The sequence below is a fragment of the Tyto alba genome, unplaced genomic scaffold, assembly GCF_018691265.1.
Source record: "Tyto alba isolate M040663 unplaced genomic scaffold, T.alba_DEE_v4.0 Super-Scaffold_1000006, whole genome shotgun sequence".
In the NCBI taxonomy this organism is placed as follows: Eukaryota; Metazoa; Chordata; class Aves; order Strigiformes; family Tytonidae; genus Tyto; species Tyto alba.
The window spans coordinates 25198394-25218783 of NW_024881272.1; the positions used below are offsets into that span (position 1 = coordinate 25198394).

Genomic DNA, 20390 nt, shown 5'->3' on the forward strand with positions numbered 1-20390 from the left:
TCATAAGACACTGCCAGTGAGCATGTACTAGAGGAGAGCTGCTGGGACCCAAAGAGACGTGAGCGTCTGTAGATTAAAACGTTCTGCAAGCACATATGAAAACAGTCTTTCCCTGAACCTTTGATGTCTAAGGAAACGAGCTTGAATCCTGTGGTGGCATTTGAAATTACTTATTTCCAGTATATTGTGTGTTTTCCTGTCCTTTAATTTTGTTCCAGTCTTGATTGCATGGCAAATTAGTATGTTACAATTAGGAGACTTAATTTAAATTAAGCATGATTGCTATGGAATTTGAAGACCTGACTTTCTGTAAGTGTTTGCATTTGTCTTCCTCTCTGTCTTCATTCTTGTACTTTCTGCCACTTTCATGGGTCTCATTTAGTTTTATTCTGGTCATGCTGGTTTCAGACTTCATGGTGGAACAGAACTGGTACAGTGAGAAAACCAGGATATTCCTTGGTCCCAGAAATGTATTTTACAACAGTCTTTTGCTTATACAGAAATAAGCTAATTTTATTTAACAGTCCTATCTTTCCCTACTTTGTCTCAGAAAATTTGGGCCATGTTTGCCTGTGCTTGTGAGATTGTGCTGAAGTTTGTTACACATAATTTGTAAAAATAATACTTACCTGTTTCTAGTTCCTTTAATTATGTATATGTACACAAAGCATTCAAAAAGTTTTTTAGGGGTTTCTTCATTTGCATTTTGATCCAATTTTAGAAGAGGTACATTTATTAAATATCAGCTTTTTTAATAGCTGTGTAAATTATGGTCCTGTGATTTTACTAGGATTTAGGATTTTTCCTAATTTGTTTTATAATTCCTTTTTGTCATAACTGCTACCATCCATTTATTTTTGATACATTCATTTATTTGTACTTGCTGCTCTCCACCATCTTACTGTATGTGGAATTGATTTTGATTTTAATCTTCAGCCTTCTTAAGCAGAATAGCTTTTAAAACAAGAATACTTTCTTTGGCAATAGCAGAACTGCTTTATTCTTTGGCATGTACTGTATCAAGCTCCTGGCTTTTACTGCTTGTGATTTTCTTCTGCTTAGTTTTGTGAAAGATTGTTTCAGCTTCAAGCTGCTAAAATTTCAAAACTCTGTGTGTGTGTGTGTATCTATCTGTAGTATGCATTTGTATAGTTATTAAACTGGAACGGCCATCCTTGTATGAAAAATTAATAGCTATTGGATAATGAACATTTGGCTCAGATAGCAAGTAAGCTTTACACAAAAGAATGAGGTTTAACATGTAATCAGGCTTGATTGTTGCAGAAACTTACCCTTGCTGGAGATCTGAGGGCTGCTCTTTATGCCTGGGTAGGATCCGCACCCTGCGCCTCCCCCCTCTTCTGCTGCCTTTTGTGGTTTCATTGCTCCATTAACTTGAAATGCCTTCTACAGGCATATTTTCTTATTATTTTAAAGTAGGCTGCTTATTTGATCTGATATACACTGCAGTATAGTTATCTAATGTATTTTTCTAAGTCTTTTTTTCATGTCTTTTAAGTTGTTTTTATCTGAGACAATGGTTTATTGACAGATCTGCCTCGGTAAGTGAGTAAGGACCAAATAACTGAGTACTTGATTTACAACTACATAGTGTATCTCTCTACATGAATTTATACCAGTTTTACTTGCCTACACTGAGCATTTTCAATGTCCACAGAACTGCAGCTCCTGTCTGTCAACTTCTTTGACATTTAGAGCCAACTCTTATCTAGATATACTTTTTCCCTCTGCCATTCAATGTGTATTGATCAGCAGCATTTCTTTCTGCAGAGCTGAAGGGAACAAACTGAGCATTATGTATTCTCTCTCTCTATCTGTTTTGGATTACAGCAGCATGCTGGCACGTGCGTCTCACCTTTATCTTGCTTTGGTAGGGAAGAGCTCTGCTCAGCCCCTGTTGAGTCCAGGCGGACAAAGCACAGCATGTTCCTTTCTAAGGCAGCTTAGTCATGGACAAATGTCAAAAGTTTTGTTGTTTACTTGCCGAGATTAAAGTTTTGTTAAGCCTGGATATTTTCCTAATATGTCTATTTGACTATTATCAGTCTACCTTAGCACCCTTGTGTGTTGCTTTCATTTTATAGAGATATTTTTAAGGATTCTTCTCCCATCTTTGTGTGTGCAAACATGATGAGTGGCAAATTGTTTTCAGTGCTTCTGTTAGAAGGTCTTTGGAGACTGAATGTATATCTATGTGTGCATACATACACACGTTTTAATACTTTCACAGGAAAGTGGTTTTGCCCCTCCTGAAAAAATGAACCTGTATTCATTGGACTGTTTTTAGAAGTAACCTGTTGTTATTAAGAAAGGTTGCTAAGTTGATGCTGATTTTTTTTTTTTTTTTTCCTGTAAGAAGCTTTTAGGGGTTGGGAAACATTATTACTTTAGAAAGAAGAAGGCCTTGCATAATGAAAATACAAAGTACACTCTCACCTTTTAGTTTAGAAGCATGAGTATAAATTTAAAGTAGCATTGCAAGGTAGGCAGACTGAGACTTTAATTTTTCTGAATCTACTATGCTTTTCTATAGGGGCTGAACTTATGAAGTGTTTACCTATCCAATACCTATCCAATTTTTTTTTTTTTTTGTTATATTGAAGCGCTGCAAAATTCAAAAAGGGAGAGCTTTAGTCCCAGAATGATAAAAGAACATGGTTCTCATAGCAGATGATGGTTGAATCGATGCACAGGTCAAAAAGGTAGGGATGAAGGAGTCAATGTACCAGTGGTGCAAAGCATGATAATACATGTTGTGGCTTACCTTGGTGGATTTTTCTTTAAAGGTCAGATAGTTTGCTCCCTTTAGCTTCTAAGATAAATACAAAATAGTTGGGAAGCCTTTCTGTCAAAAGCCATGTAGAACTGAAATGTTGAGGGATGGTGATTTTACCCAAAGCTACTTGAAATGGTGAGGAATTGGTTGTAGATGGGGACTTGGGGAGTGGATTTATTTTCTAAAAACATACTCTCCCTGGTGTCTGCTCTTCTGGCATGTTTGTCCAGATGCGGTGCCATGTTCTGTTCAGGCTTTTCTGTACTCTAATGGCTTGGAAAATGCTTGCAAGTTAAATATACTGGCTGGTTCTTAGGGAAGTTGATGTTGTCCATGTTGCCCCTTGGAGAGCTGAGGATGGCAATAAGTAAGGCTTGTCTGCTAAACAGCAGTAGCACTAGGGATGGAGGAATGGCCCAGCATTTGTTAGCCTAAGAGTTTGCCTAAAAGACAAAGTAGGAATGTAGTTCCAGCTAGTATGAAAGCATACCATAAGCATGAAATTCTGCTGAGCAGGCAGAAACCCTGAAACTCTTCAGTAGGGTTGTTTTTGTTAATCTCCATTGGAAAGATGAGTCTCACCAACAGGGCAAAATCTTTCCAGTGGAGGTGAGGAGAGCACAGTGTCTCTCTGCCTCTTCCAAACTACAATTTACGAATAGTCAGCTCCAGCAGCAGGGAGTCCTCCGTGCAAACCAGCGGTGCTGCTGGCTGGCGGATGGGGAGATTTTGCTTTCCACCTATGGATTAAGCCTATTCATCTTGATCTGCTGAACCACAAGTATTTCTACATTCCCTTTTTTGGGAGGAGGTCAGCATTCAGAGACAGATATATACACACACACACATTTTTTTTTTTTTCTTTTAATTTCCCATGCTCTGTCTGTACTAGGATTTCCTTAGAGTAGTATCTGTATTTGCTGGCATTTGCCTCATCCAGCAATAATTTAAGACTGGATAGACCTGACAATTTGTATGAATTAGAGGAATAGCTTTTCAACTCCATCAAGTTGTGAAAATCTGTGTAGTTACAAGGGTATTGTTGGCACATCATCTTTTATGAGTTTCTATATAATCTATTGAAAAGTTTTTGGCTGTGAATCATCACTAGCAAATAAACCCTGGATGCTGTTTTTTTAGGGAAAAGATTACCATTTGATTTGAGTATTTGACACAGGAGAAATGTAGATTTTATCACCCATGTGTATAGCTATTGTTGGTCTAACCTTCAGAATATGTATTTGTAAAATTTGGCAAATAATTCAATTGCAAACATCTTTGTCCCATTTACATTCATAATGCTCCCACCCTGGTTTTTACTCTACTGTACGACCATGTGAAAATCAGTGCTCCCTGCAGAAAAGGTAACTCCACTGACACAGTCTGATTTGGAGATTATTTCTACAATAATGTATTGTTAGAATAGCTTTTAAATTAGATATGTAATTTATCCTCACACTGAGGTTTGAAACCGCAATTAACTGATAAAGAGCTAATTTGTAACGGTTTTTGATACTTAAACCAGGAAAATGCTCTGAAACAAAATGAAGGGAACTGTTCATGTGTGCTACAAAACAACTGAGTAACTTTTCATATTATTTTATGCAAGATCTGTATTAAACCTCACTTTTGAATCTTGGAAAACTGTCTCTTTTCATTTTCAGCTCATATGCTTGGTTTTCTGGATGCATCTTCGGGGAGAGTATTTAGAACGGGTTTGCTATATGACACACCTGTGTACTGTTGTAAGCTACATGGTGAAAATATTTGAAACGATATAAAATCACTCTGTTGCTTCATTCTTGAATTTGTTTGCTTGTTTTTTTTGGAGGAAAAAAACCTGATAAGCTATCTTCTGTTAGAATTGCCAAGTGGAGACATCTTTAAAAAGCAGTTATGCTATGTGAAGCATTTAATAATACAGTTGGACGAAGTGGGAAATGAAGGTACGCAGTTATGCTTAGTGTTCATTAAATCATCCTTTCACACGTTGTGATGTAACTTCATGGCAGTATAATGCATAACACAACTGAAGTAGGAGATAGTAATGTTTGAGAAAGTTGGTGTATGTTTTCTCCCATTAAATACTATCCTGGGGCATCTATTCCATAAACAGAATTTTTTTTTTCTAATTTTTCTTTTCGTATAAGAACGAAGATAGGTTTGGTCTGTATTTGTGAGTGAGGAATATTTCAGAATAAAGTGTCTTGATTTAGTTGAGAATGGCTGTACCAGTCATTGTAATTTGTTGTGACATTTCATTTTGTTTGGCTTTGCAGAGTTGTTTCTGTGTTGTTAATAATGCAAAAGGTCTGAAATATACAGTGTGGTGTAAGCAGGTGTGCACCAGCCTCAAACATTAGGCAAATTAGACATAAATTTGGTGTTAACTGGCAATTTTAGCATTTTCTCTTGTAATTTCTTAGCTTGAGGTGGTGCTGCTTCTTGAATTTAAGCTCTAAATGAAATAAAAGGGTTTATCTGACATATAGCTTGTTTTAGATGAAAAGAAAATGGTCTTCCAGGCAATAATTTAATTCCTAAGTAGTAAGGTGTTAATTTTCCTTAGAGCAAAAGAACCAGTCTACATCCAGCTAACCACATGCTTTGTAAGTCTTGCATTGCTTGACTCCTTGTTCACTTCAGTTAATGTGTTTGTTAGCATGCTGAAACGTGTGGCATTATGAAAAAAGATATTCTTCATGTATTTTACCCCCATGCTTTCTTTGAATACCTGTACAGAAGTGCAGCCCACACTTCAAGTTGACTACATCTGTTATCTCCATACTTCTTGTCTTGCAGAATTCACATCTTTCCGCAGTCATCCACACAGTAACGCTAATTTACTGGTACCAGCATGAGGCATGGGAACACGCCTTAACATTTTACTTTAGCACAGAAGGGGGAGGTTTCAACCATATGGGCAGGACTTTTCTCTTGATTCATAGCAAAGTGAAGTCTTCTTCATTTTTCAAGAAGACTTCCTCGTACCTAATAGATGACTGCAAAATGAAGCAGCTCATACATCGCACATATCTGGATTAATGTGAAATGGACATTTAAAAAAAGGAGGGAGGGAGTGAAGCTTTTCATCTCATGTGGACCAAACACCCTAGAACACAGAGTGAGTCTGCAGCAGTCTGGTCCAACTGTCATCTATGGCTGGAAAACTTGGAGCAAAGCATCCAGTTATGAAAAATATGTATTTGTCTGGTGTGTTTCCTCTCATGAGATTCAAAACAATGGGTAATGCAAATTCAAGAAGAGCCTGCCTTGTTGAACAACTTGCATCTGTGGTTATAGTCATCATGGTTGTAGTAACTGGTCCATGCAGACTTCTTGTGGAAGAGGATCCTGCGCTTAAGCAGCTGGTTTTTGTTCTTATTTTTCTTAGGTTAATTTCCTTTAGGTTCCAGAGTTCAGTCCTATTTGAAATTCTTCAATAGGATGGCAGAAACAGGAATATTGCAACCCAGTCTCAAGATCATGGGAGTCGGGGTTTGACCTTATGAAGGAATGGATGGCAGGGAAAGACTGTCTAGGGGTGCACTGGAGAAAGAATCCTTGGTCATTTAGTCTGGACAAGGTAACCAGAAAGGGATCCAAATTAGGGATGTTTCCCTGCTTATGAGACTTGGTGTTAAGAAATACAGGCTGTTTTCCTGGGTGTCTCTGGGAAGAGTATAGGTCTGTATCTGTTGTGATGGAGAATGTGTCTGTGATATTTAACAAGTTGCTTGTAGGACTTATGCTTCCATCCTTCAAGTCTTAAGTGAGTGTAACTGTATTGCCTTAAGAGAAAAGAAGTGTTTATTGTAGGAATGCGCAAACCACCAAACCTACACCATGAATAATAACACTTTTTTTCCCAGTTATTCTAGGATGAATAACTTTTAAACTATTCTTGAATGTGAAAAAAAAAAACAATCAGTTGAACCAGATGCTTACTTATTCTTATCTATTTTAGAGAACTAATTATCCCTGTTGTTGGTAGTGCTAAAGCTTACAAAATTGCTTCCATCTTTGAATTACTATAATTAAGACAATAACTTCCACATCTAGTTAACATTGCTGCGCAGCTGGTGCATTCATTGACATGCAGATTTTGGATTTTGTAAATTTTCTGCCATTGTGAATAAAAATTTTAAATACTTATTTTCATTTCCAAAATGTCTGTTTCTCATAAAGAAGTCTTTGTAAAGCAAATCAACTGAAACCAAACTCCTGTAACATCGGAGGAGAATCTACTGAAGTTTGGTTAGGTGACAGTGCATTTTAGGAAAGTGTGTAACCACATATAGCTTTTGTAGGTGTGATTGCTCTGAATTTTGGTAAGGATTTGGGCTAACTGAATTAAATATCAAATTTGGAACAAGTCTGATGTTGGACTTGTGAAATGTTATTTTGAAAGAAGTTAACACAGCACTCTGACAATCTGAGGTGGTTTACAAAACCAAAACTCTATCACTAATATGAATAAAATGCATTAATGGTTACTAACCAAAATGTGATTTAAGCTATACTTTTTCTGTGCATCTTTTTACTTCAAGTTGATTTCTATCAAAGTCTATGAGAAGATTTGTGCAATCGGTGCTAGTCTTGTTTATTTGCATATTCAGCAACTTCAGCTATGAGAAAATTTTCAAGGCTTATAAATTTAGATAGATTTTGAGAAACTTTCTTATCATTATTGATTTCTAATAACCAGCAACACTAAGAAGGTACTTGATAGTGCTGGTTGGTTGTTTATTTTTAAATTGTTTTTCTGTGGCCCTTGCTTTCATTACATGTACGTTAGTCAGTTTTGCTCGGTAAGTTAGAGATATCCCCTGAGTAAACTCCTAAAATAAAGAATCAAATATTGATTTATGCTGAAACTGAAACATTGATTTTTTTTTTTTTTTTTTTTTTTTTTTTTTCTTCCCAGACTGAAAGTGCCTATGAAACCAGGTGTACTAGTGGTCCTCATTTTAGAGGCTTGACATCAAATTGTATGTTGGTGCGTATGTAGGAGAAGGTTTGTTAGAGTGTAGTTGAAGAGCACCCGGGCTGCATGCAGCTCGCAGGTACGCGACCAAATGTTATCATAAATAGCTCTGGCCAAGGGTGCTGGCTCCAGGGCACATTTTAGTGGGTCCAAAAACCAGTGTCCAGTTACCAGACCCACGTCCGATGTCCTGCAGTGTTCAGTTTCAGGAATGCGCTGGGAACACTTCAGTACACGTAACAAATGTTATTTTTACTGCAGGCAGAGAAGTTAACTCTAGGCATAGTAAAAGCTCTGTTTCCCATAGCGATGGGAAAGGCATTGTTTCAAATATTTCTATATAAACTATCCATTTTGCTATGTGTGTTCAGAATTAAATTAAGTTGCTCTCATGCTCTCATGGATTTCTGGGCTTGGGTTTGGCAGCGTGGGTGTGTGACGGGTGGCACAGAAGGGCAGGGGTGGCAGCGGGGGTACTGGCATGCCGACAGCCCTCCGGAGCACGCCGCTGCCTGGAGCTCAACCCTGCAACTCCGGGCAGTACGGAAACTCTGTGCTATTAAAATCCTATCTTGCCTAAACTGGAAGACCTGGAGGGGATTTATTCTCTGAAATTATGAAGTGGGATCTGAGGAAAAAAAAAAAAAAAAAAAGGTTAATGAGATCCATTCCAAATTGTGAGAGGAAAGGAGGGTCGGGGTAAGACTTGCCTTGCATTTAATGAAAATAGCAAAATTTTGGCTTATAAACAAATAATAATGCTTGGAATCTCTCTGGACTGGTTAAGAACTTTATTTTTTTCTAGTTAAAATACTTAGAGATGTATAGGTAACCTTTTCCCTTTCTACTTTCTCCTACTCCTGTTTTCTTATGAAGATGGAATTATTTTTAGGACAAGGGAACATATAATATTGTTTGGAGAATTTGTGAACAGTAATAAAAAATTAATGTAATTTAAAGAATTAACAATATGGTCTCCTCATTATCATTGGCTTTGTAGCTCAGTATTGAGCCCAATACAGTCCATCTGGCTAAAGTACATCTTCCAGGAAATAATTTTTTCTTCATTTGAACCGTTTCTGCCAGCACTTAAATTGACTAGTATGAATTTCTTTGGCACAAGGTCCGTGTTAAAGCCAGCTTTGTTTCTTTCATATTTGACTGTTCTTCTTCAGGAGGTGCTCAAATGCTCTTGTAGTGACTTCTTGGGGGAGGTCGTCAAGCTGAAGTCTTCATGTTACCTCTTCCCTTCCTTCCTTTTTTTTTTTTTTTTTTTTTTTTTTTTTTTTTTTTGTGACTATCAGAACTTCATCACTCTTGTTCTGTAGTTTCTCTGGGATTCTGGGGTCCATTAAAAGTTTTGTGTATATATCCAGAGAGCAATCTTCAGCTGACAGAGAGTATGATTATATTTGTTTGTATGTTTTTCTCATTATCTAACATGGATTCAAGAAATCAGAAATTCTGGTTTTAGCCTCTGTGTTTAAGCTTTGCCTTATTGCCAATGCACATGGTTCATAGAAATGGCTAAACAGGCTGAAGTGATGTTCCCCTTTCCCAGATTAGAGATCCAGGGAAATTGAAAGCAATCCAATTTTGAGGGTGTAAAGAGAATAATGTTTTATTACTAACTTAGTGCTAGGCTTTCACTCAAGCCATTCCCTCCTCTGGGTGCATTTATGTTCACCTGACCTATTTTTACAGGTCTCAGCTGTGATTACTCTCCAACCACTTAACCCTTTCTCTTTTGGTTCCTTATCTTTGCAAATACAGCAGAGAAAATAGGTTTGTAAAACTAGGTTCAATTTGGCGAATGCGGGCAAACAGTTAAAAAGCTCTGAGTTTGGGACAGTTTATGTTCCCCATAATGCTGTGATTTAAATATACCAAGTTTCCATAGCCAGCTCCAGACATCACTGTGGTAAAGTATACTTTAGGAACTCTCTTTAGCAAAGGGATATGACCGTAGAGGATAGAGCTCTGTTTTCTCATTGTACTAGTGTTTTATATTGAACAAGATCTTTAATTCTTATGTTATAATTTGTATTGAAATAAACAGGATTTTAAAATTTCTTACATAGTAATATATATTATATTAAAATACTCAGGACTTTCATGTTGTGATAAAGATTTTCTATTAATATAAATATAACGATTATCTGTTGGAATTGCATATTCTGTGTTTTTCAACAGTTACTGGAACAGAGTAACTGAAAACATATTTTTAAAATAAATCCGTGAACTGACATTTTAAGCTTCTTAAAATCAGGCTGTTAGTTTTTCCATATGATGTACACAATGGCAATCAGTTTTTGGATGGCCTGTTGTTGAATAATACATGAATGTAAATGGAGATTGTATGGAATCAGTTGGATAATTTTGAGGAATGCTTTAAGTACACTAAAGAGCCTGAATAGCAGTTAATGGTGCTTCAACTTTATTACTGTTTATTATAGTTGGCAGTTCAGTTGTATTTTTTTTCTGCATCGAGTTCTCTAGTTTCCTATAGAACAGCAATAAAAAAAGCTTACAAATAGTAATGGTCAGATGCACTGTGTCCTGTGGCAGCAAAATAGTTTTGCATTGAATTGTAGCTCTTGGCAGTCCGAGCGTGTTTATGGATGGGCAGCTCCAGAAGATCAGCGGGTGCAGGGAGGACGGAGGCAGACGTCGGCATTCGGCGCCCTGCGAGCGGGAGCCGGTGGGGAGCTGCACAGGACACCCCTGGAGCTGGGCCAGCGAGCTCCTTGTTCAGCCCCTGCTCAGCCTTCCCTGCTCCTGTTTATTCACCCACCCCCTATCAAGACCAGTATGGTTTTAGTTACCTGTTTTGAGAACTGCTGGAGTAAGCAGAAATGTTTCTGCCATCTAGAAAGCAAGTTAGCGGTACAATGAATAAATGCACGTAGCTTCAATACTTGGTTGTGAGATTTTGCTGTGAACGTGGACTGTTAATTCTGTTTAAACAGTGGGAAAAGTGGTGATCAGAAAGAGATTTAAATATCTAGTTGCTCTTGTTCATGGCTCCCACGATTTAAAAATGCTTCTCTTGCCCATTACAATTACTTCTATCATCTTTAGAGCTAAATGTTTGCTACTAGCAAGCACAGGCTGGGAAGCAAGTGGAAGAACACATAATTCTCTTCATTTGGCTAAGTTCTGAAACTCCAGTGGAGAAAAAAATAAATCTGAGCTGCCTCATACAGAAGTGTTGTTTTCTTTGCTGAAACAAAGTCATGACAGTGCGTGGAGCTGATTCGTCAGAGGGCTTGTCTGAAACTTGCTTTGCAGAGTTTACCATCAGTGTTGTTGCACATGTTCGTAAAGATTCTTCAGCCTCAGATTTTAAGTTTTATTAGTAATGCTGCTCATCTGCTGAATTGTGCTAATGCTTTGCTTCAGAATTTTAACATTGCCTTAAGGAATATGCTCTGGTTTCTTATAGTAATAGCCAATAATTGTAACATATTTATTTGCTAGTTGCATATCAGAATATCTGAAGCACTCTGGGATATTTTACAGTTTTCTGCATTTTGTGTGATTCATAAAGCAAGAGTTGCATGTGTTTTGTGAATTGGGAATGTGTTGTCAGCTATCTCTAGTGGCCCGTGCATCATGAGATACACTTTTTATATTGCTTCCAGCATATTAAAACACTTGCTGCTGACAAAGTACCTTTTGGGCCTGTATGTTTACTTCTTCGCAGGGTCACTACCAAGGTTGAGAGTGTGAGGAAGTACTGACCTAAATACCAAGAGATTCCTCCTTAGCTGAAAGACACTCTTCAGGACCTGCCTTCAGGTGCTTTTGTTAATCTGACTATGCCTTATTGTTTATCTTTCTTTCTTTCAGCTGTCGGACAAGCAACAGAAAGAGTCTGATCGTAACATCCAGCACATCTCCAACTCTCCCACGACCACATTCCCCTCTTCATGGACATGCAGGTAACTCTCTAGGACTTCTTTACCTGGGACTCATTAGGAAAAATGTCAGCATTCGTTGTAGTGAGTTTGAACATATTAATAATCTACATCAAAATATGCTCTTTGAAACTTAACCTGACTATAGTTTTTCATCTTTTCTAACTTGTAAGAGGGTCCTTATAGTTTCAAAATAAATGTTTTCTGTTCTTACCTGTTCTGCACTTTCTAATTTGCTACTATATCCATTCTCCACTCTTTCTGTGTGATTCAATCCTCTTACGTCCTGCAAAAGAACAGAGAACAAAATAAAATAAAATGAAATAAACGCACTTAAGTGAATATCTTGTTTCGAGTCTCCTAGCATGGTTAATTTGTGCCAGTGATTTAACTGCAGTTCTCATGAACAGAAACATCCTACTTGTTTCTGTGTGCCTCTGGCAGCCTGTCAGCTGTGCAGCGTGCCATCTTATGGTCTATCTCTGCTACTTAGAGCAACATGAGATGTATAGGATTCTTTTCTTTTTTTACATGACTGCCAGTTTTATCATGGCAGCAACTGGGAAATGCTCATTTCAGAGCAAGTGGGAAACTGCTTGTTAGTCATTGAGGTGAAGCGTGTGGAGATATTCTTTCTATAGAAAAAGAAAGAATGATTGTTCAGCCTACAGTAACTATGGATTTTTAGAAAGGGTCACACATGCAGATTCAACAGCTTGCCTGAACAGCATGTTCCCATGATGTTTTTATTGCTGAGGGAGGTAGGTGATGTGTGACTACCTGGATATTAATATTTCAAAATGCCAGAGAAGACAGTTGGGCTTCAGGTATGGCCCTGATGGGCATCAGTCAGCAGTATGAAACAGCTTGAACATTTGTGGCACATCATCCACGGTGGAGCCTGTCTGGAAGCACATCACTGTTGCACGTAAGACAAATAAGTGTTGTTTTCATTATAATCAGACATTCCTCCTCCTACATGCCAGTATGTTCTGTAAATACTTTCTGGAGATTGAAGCTAAGGAAATGCTGAGAAAGAACAGCAAATTGATAGTAGCTGAGCTAGAAGGAGCCATCTGCTTCTGTTTGCAGAGCATTGCATCTTGAGAGGTGACATCCAGACTGGTAAAAGGAAAAAGAAGACCAAAGTTATTGTTCAGGGATGCCCATGAAAGCCTGAACCGCTCTGTTTTCATAAAAATCTGTCATATTTGCTCAGGATGCTATAAAGCCCAGTCATGGAAGGCTAGGAAGTTACTTTAATTACAATGTTTTTTTAAAATGACCCATGATTTTCAAATTAAAATCCTAACAAAAGCTGAAAAGTAGTACTTTATTTTTGCTTCAGAATCTCAGTTAAAATGCAGGGCCAAAAATTTGCACATGGCAATTCCCTTTCACTTCAAGCTCCCTTGGTTCTGTTCTGTGTATGATAGTAAAATTTGTAAAAATAAAAGCTTTGTAAAATTTGGTTTCAACGGGGCATTTTTCTTGGTAGGGTTTCTCCACTTAGTTACATTGTGCTCTTTACTTTGTTCTTAGAGTTGATATATATGTTGGATTTAACAGATTCTAAATTAGCTGTGCAAGCCTTCAACGGAACTGATAAAGATGCTTCTCAGAATGTGAATGAAGTATCCTTGCTTGGCAGATTGCAACAAGATATTGATGTGATCATTGCTTGGAAAACAAATGAAGAAATGCTCACAATAGAAACATTTTTCCCTTTCCCTTCCTCCTCTATTTCAAACATGAAAAATTGCTTTTAGTGGTTTTGTTGCTGTCTCAGGCTTCACAAGCTTATCTTTTATTAGAAGTATGCGAATGTCTTCTAGAAACAAGAGTAACTGATCAGTGATGCACCATCTTTCTTTAGCAGTAATTGTCAAATATTTCCATGTTTTGTTCTGATGTTGCATATGGGATTTAAAACTATTAATTAGAAGGACATTCTTTGTGACCTCCAAGAGTAGCCAGTAGAGCACAGGAAGATAAATCACTTGTAATTTGAGTTCTCTACCAGTACTATATTTAGGAGTCTTCCCTGGGAAAAGTAATTTATTCAAGAGGCAAAAGTAGGTGAAATTTAGAGTAGAGTCACAAATATTTTCTTAAGAAATATGGTATATGAAATGTGAATTTGAGAACAGGCTGTGATATTTGTTTAGTATTTGAGCAGAATCTATCAATCTGTTTTTTCAGGCACATACACTGACAAGTTACCAAGAAATTCTGGAGCCTCTCCCTGACCTCTTTTGTCTGGAACATGCTGCTCTTAATGCCCATTCTGAACCTTTGTTACAAATGAAGGAATGAGCAAGCATGCAGAGAAATCAGGAAGGCTTTCTAAAATGATTCTATTCAGAAACCACTCTAAACTCAAGTCCCCTATGGCACTAGCATCGGGAGTTATTCTTCTGTATGTAACATAAAAGTCAGTGGGTATGATATAGCACAGTTGACTGTCCATCAGGCAAACCTACCTCCAGAGGAACACTGACCCAGGCAGATACACTTACAGTCTGAAACAGCATCAAGATAAGATGCCAGGCTATTTCACATCCTAGAAAATTTAGAGAAGAAGTAATACTTAAAAGTTCTCCACATTTGAGATGGAAGTACATCCAAGCAGTTTTAACTCTGCCATGAAATCACTTCTGATTCAAGAACACCTAATGTATTTGAAGTGTGCTAATTCAGTTTTCAAACTGTAGGAAATAACATTTTCCAAAATTAACTGGGACCTTGGTATAGAGAGCTACAGCTTTTAACTTCATGGGATAGTTACTCTGCTTGTTTAGTCTCCTGAACTTGAAGTGCTCAGTTTTAGGAATACAGGTTTGAAAATTTTCCCTTTACTCTAAATTCTTTTTCTTTCAAAATCAGACGAAAAAAAGGTATACACATATGTTCCTTTACATTTATTTGTATTTCTTTTAATCCATTTTTTAAAATCTGAAAATTACAGTGAGTTTATGTCATGAGGTTGATTACTAAGTTACCATTAGGATTATATTTAAAAAATGAAAAGCTTAAAGTCAATGAAATCAGCCATTGGTATAATCTCCCCAGGGCAATGGTGGATTCCACAACACTGGACACTTTTAAGATTCAGCTGGACAGCGTGCTGGGCCATCTTGTCCAGACAATGCTTTTGCTAAGAAAGGTGGGACCAGGTGACCCTTGAGGTCCCTTCCAACATGGTATGCTACGGTATGATGTTATGATTCAAAGAAGCAACATCACGTTTGTAATTCAGTAGGAAAGAGATAGATTCTTACAGCTGGATAATTGAAGTTCAGGCTATTTTTAAAATTTGCTTTTCACAACTGTAAGGTAACCAGGTTGCTCTCTGGCTTCCAAATAGAGACACTTGTCAGTGCTGGGACCTTTGTCCTGCTCCCATCTGTAATGGCAAGTGGAGGGAGCTGCTCCCTTAAATTATTCTACTTTTACAGTGCAAGTTAAGTTTCACCTTCTGGGAGAAAAATGGCTGTTACTAAGGCCCCTATTTATTATTTTTAGAGTGGGCAGAGTATGTAACATACCACGCTAGATCCTGTCCTGGTTATTAAAGCTGCAGTTCATCAGCATTTCACATGTGTGACCCTCGGATGGTGTGAGAGCGCCATAGCATTCACTGTATATGAGACAGGTGGTACATTGGGTGCTTAAGCTATTTCGGTCATTTCAGGATTTGTGTGTGCTAGAAGACATCTAATTCTGTAGCATGCAATATGATCCTTAGCTGCTTGTCTTAATATTCAGCAAATAAAGTTAGTATAACCTGTGTAGAAGACCACAACTTTGTCTTTTTAATTTATTTTTACAAATCGCAGAAGCAGATTTTACAATATGGTTCTAGTGTGAGTCTTTAGACTCATGACCTATCTGATGAATGTGATGTTTGTAGATGATAGCTAAGACTTTCATCTATCTATTGCCCGTAAGGTCCGGTTTTTTAGTTTGAGGGTAGGGAATGTACAAATGCTTTGGCTGCATCCTTCTTCTTATGTCCAGAAAAATGTAAAGGTTCATGCCTGAATTATTAACGTCCATGTAACTGTGTTGATTTACCTAATGGGCAATCATACTGTGTAACAGCCTCCCTTGAGACAGAGTTGTTTCGGGTTCAGTAGTTGCCAACTATAACCCTTGAGCAACAGGGGAATTTACCTTTGCTAACAGAATAAATAGGGTTTCGATCAGCCTTGGTGAACGAGACCATTGCACTAAGGCTTCTCTTATTAAAATTCCTTCAACTAGAGCAGATGCAGCAGTACTGGGAAATTTTAGGGAAAGTAGTAATTCCCCTTCTCCCAGTTGTTGTTTTAAAAGCTTCACCCAGACTTGAATCGAGTAGAAAAACTAATTGCTTTTCATTTTAAAACTAGAAATGACTCACAGGGGATCTAATTAAAATTCCAGTGTCTGGAAGGAAATATGCCATATAAATCTGAAAAAGTAGTTGCTTAAAAATTAGTAGTATCAGTTTGTGCAGGCTCAGAAGATTTCGAACAGCCACATACTTAATTTCAAAATTTAAAAACTGTCATTACCCAATTTGCTCAGTTCTGAAATCCTATTTTGATCATAAGCTGGAAAGTTTACAAAAGATTGATGAAGATATAAAAAGGCAATGACAGTTCATTGCTTGTTTATAACAGCATTGGGCAATGGGCTTTTTGTTCAAAAACATCATCTTGACACAGTAGGGTTTGTCAGCAGTAAAGCTTGAGAAATAGGAAGGCAATGACCAAGGCTCACACCAAAACTGGCAGCCTTCCTTGCTTTGTTAAATACCTACATAACCACAGAAAGGCCTCACTCCTGCTGCATTTCCTCGTGATCTAAAATGCTCTTTCAGCTTTCTGCTAGCAAGTTGTGACCCTAACCCTGGCCCAGTGCTGCTACCAGGACACATGTGTTTATGCACCATTTTCTCACTTTGTGGCTATCGTAGCCTTCTTCCATCTTGCTTGTAAGCTTGTGGTGCCATTTAGACTGTCTAACCACTCAGTCTTCTCTTAATTCAAAAGCAGCATAATGTCTCTGTTTTTCTACTGTGACCATAAGAATTAAAATGAGTACAAGCTTAATAAATGAAGCACCAAAAATCATACAGTTGTTGATTTCTGATCACTCTCTCCCCTTGCCACTTGGGATGTACTGGGAATGGGTTAAATGGTATCCAGTTTTGGGTGAAGACTTACACTGTGAACTTGTTAATTCTTAACAGTACAAAAGAAAACCAAGCCAAAGGAAAACCTGTTGCTCAAACCCTTTGTTTTTAATTTAGTTTGCTCTTGATGAAGCAGATTGTGGAGAGTCATCTGGAATTCACTTACCTCTCCAGTTCTCTTATCACCCCTTGACACATGTTAGATCAGCCTGGGGCTGCTTTAATCTCAACCAGCTGCTGTTTTTCCCCTCATAGACATGTAGACCAGATGGAGTTTGCTGGCCTGTGCTGTGCTGTGGCCATCCCCAATCCGCAGGAGGTATCGGCTTGTTCTCCCTCCCTGCCCAGGTGTGCGCGCACCTTGCTCACGAGAAGTTGGGGAGAGATGCTACTGCATGACTTTTGTGAACCATTTGTGTAGCTCAAGTGTGAGTGAATGTTACCTTCAACTGAGCACAGTGCTTATATTCCGTTTCTGCTCAGCGTAGCAGTTAGGGTGGATGAATAACTTGGGTTGAAATTAATGCGACTTAATTATAAGCATCAGTACGGTGCTGGATGGGACCATAACCTCACAAACAGTGCTGGCCTTGGGGGGTGAGCTGGGCACCTCGTACTTCTCCCAAAACAGAGACAAGTCCTTTTCAGATGGCTTATCACTGATGTTTGACTTTTCAACATGACTTTTAAAATAAATCCATTTTATATGGATTTATATATAATTTGAAAACATTTCTGATGAACACAGTTATGTACCTTGCAGTCTATTCCTTGTCCAGTATCTATTTAGTTTTCTTGCTCTTATTTTAATGTTATTTTATTGTCTGTGCACAAAGAAAGTGCTGTTGGCGTATGTTTACTATGTATAGTTTCTCTTTTGTGCTTGTTTTAAGGATCTGAAAGAACAAACCACTTAAGAATAAGCTGGATAGAGAGCACACTTCCTGACATGAAGCTTCTAATTCATTCATAACTTTCAAAGGTTTCTGCAGTTAGTCTGTAAATAATTCTGGCTTTCAGAAGGGCTTTCTATGTAATGGTTGCCTTTTACTTTGAAATAAAATGCTTTGCAATATACCACTTACCAACCATATGTTTACACATCATACGACAAAGACCAGAGAAAATAATCTTGTGCCTAGAGAAAATTTTTTTTTTTCTCTATGCTTAAATTCACAGGAACTTTCATTTTCATGGTAGAAGTATTATTTCAGAAAAGTGGTAGGGTGGATGCTGATACATTGTAGCCTGATCATCTTACATGTTTACTAGTCCTTTTATTATCATCTGCAGTTCCTTTTTTTTCTCAGTGAATTTTGCATTCAGCCTTGACATACATCGTGAAGAAATACTTTCTTACTATTTATTATTCCTGAAACTGTCATCAGTGTCATTTCTAACTCAGGTTTTTCATTGAGGAATGTTAGGAAAAGCTTGTATATAGAAATTATTGCAAAATATTAAAAGACTATATTGTGTATGTGTGATATATTACTTATCTGCAAGTAAGAAAGAAAACATGCACTTTATTTTAAAAGGAGGGAAAGTACTGACATGTCCATATCAGAAGATTTCTTTAGCAAACTAATGCTCAAATGACCAAAGACTCAAAGCTCCATATTTTCAATTATTTGTGACTACAACTTGCAGTTGAAAGTCTTTCTGCACAGTGAAAACTAACTCCATTTGTTGCAAATGTGAATGAAATGATTTTGGGTGTTGTTGTTTTTGGTTTTTTTTTTTTTTTTTTTTTGTTTTGTTTTGTTTTGTTTTGTTTTATTTTTTTTTACTTTCTCAAACAGGTAGCAGCCCTTTGGACAGTCCCAGGAACTTCTCTCCAAATGCACCTGCTCATTTTTCCTTTGTTCCTGCCCGAAGGTAAGGCAGGATCTACTCTCTTTGGACTGGCAGACAAATAGTTTATATACTTACTTAGAAATGGCTGATGTGTTAGAATTTTTTAAGTTGTGTTTTAGTTTCTCTGATGTTTCCTTGCTATATTCTTTGCTCTATCTGCACAAAGATGTAAACATACCTAAAATTAGGCATGCACAACTGTGTGTGCATTCGTTTGCTGCCTTCTGACTGGTAGCAACTTTTTATTTTTCCCTGCAGTCTTAGGTATTGGTGTCAAAAGTACGTTTTTACTCTAATGCAGAAAATAGCTGATAATTGAAATTGCAAGTCTACAAGAACCTCTAGAAGAAAAGCAGCATTGAGAGACCTGAATGTGAAGCTATCATCTGGCCTGCAGCAAATACTAGACAAATGCTGGTCATGCTGTGTATCAAACTGGTGGAAAGAAATCTGATACTATAGTGATGAATTTAGTGTAAGGAATAGGATAGGAAGAATAAAGACAGCTGGAAGAAGCAAATGGTGTATTGAGTGTTGTATCCCAGCAGGTAGGCAGAAATGGATTATGATACAGCAAGTTAATTTTGTGGAGAAATAAGGAACAGGATAAAACCAGAGATCCCAAGCAGGGTTTGGGCATAGTAGCAGGATTAGCAGATTCAAGTGTGGGGAAGATATTTTGGATTGGCTGAAAAAGAACCAATCTTGTGTTAGAATGAGCTGAGAATGGGGAACATGTGATCCTGAGAGGAAGTAAGTTTTCTGAAAATAACAGATTTAGCTTGAGGACTAGTTAGAAAAAGGATAGGTCTCAAAACTTAAAAGAAGAGTAAAGGATTAGGATTTGATGAAATGAGGTACACGCTTTATCTGAATGGCAGGTAAATCCTGGAGCATTTCTCCATTGAGGTGATTTGCTAGAAGACATGGTGTCCTTGAATACTGTTTGAAGTAGACTTCGGTCTTTAGGTCTTGCATAGGAAAAACTTCATAATAGCATGTGAAATGTGACAGATTGGACATATATTGTCCTGTTGCCTCAGGGGGAAAAATTAATGTGTTACCTGCTGGTAAAACAATTCAAATGGATTCAAGGCATCCACCTTTATTTTGAAAGAGGTATCTGAGCCTGATCTGGATGTATTCAGTAAGTTCTGTTGAACTGAATTTTTACCACTTTCCACAGTATCTGGAGTTCTGGACCCTGGAACAGAGGAGGGAAGTTGCAGCGGAAACTTATCAAAGCTTAACATAATTTTTCAACATCATATTTCAACTTGATGTTTCAGTATCATTGCTTTCTAAAATTTCAAGTAGCAAATAAATGTTTTAATAATAAAACTCTGAAGAGTGCCTTTGCATACTTTCCCACTTTTAAAATCTAATTTTAAAAGAAATCAATCAATAAAGGTTAAGTCTCTCCTATCGAATACTGTGGTTCATTTTACAGTATGCATGTTGTTCTCTATACTTTTTCAGTCATTGAAAAGAACACTTAAGCACAGCTTATTTTAGAAACTTGTTTCTATTTTCTACTTGCATTACACCCTGAATAACTATGCCAGCAATATCAATAGGTATTTATTGCATTATCACATTGTGACATCAGAATAAATTCTATATGATGGTATTAAGTAATTCCAAGTG

The 20390-nt window shown here is 37.4% G+C and overlaps 1 protein-coding gene across 8 annotated transcripts in view; it reads left to right on the top strand.

Annotated features, from left to right (window-relative positions):
• MAST2 (microtubule associated serine/threonine kinase 2) overlaps positions 1-20390 on the top strand; it is a 198515-nt gene that overhangs the window by 117293 nt on the left and 60832 nt on the right. For 7 of the 8 annotated variants that reach the window (XM_042786371.1, XM_042786372.1, XM_042786373.1 and 4 more), the window contains 2 exons: positions 11637-11728; positions 18689-18764. In XM_042786371.1, coding sequence (XP_042642305.1) covers positions 11637-11728; positions 18689-18764 — 168 coding nt within the window. Of the gene's footprint in view, positions 1-11366; positions 11471-11636; positions 11729-18688; positions 18765-20390 lie in introns of those variants that run through there. The other variant, XM_033000436.2, reaches the window with a different exon arrangement.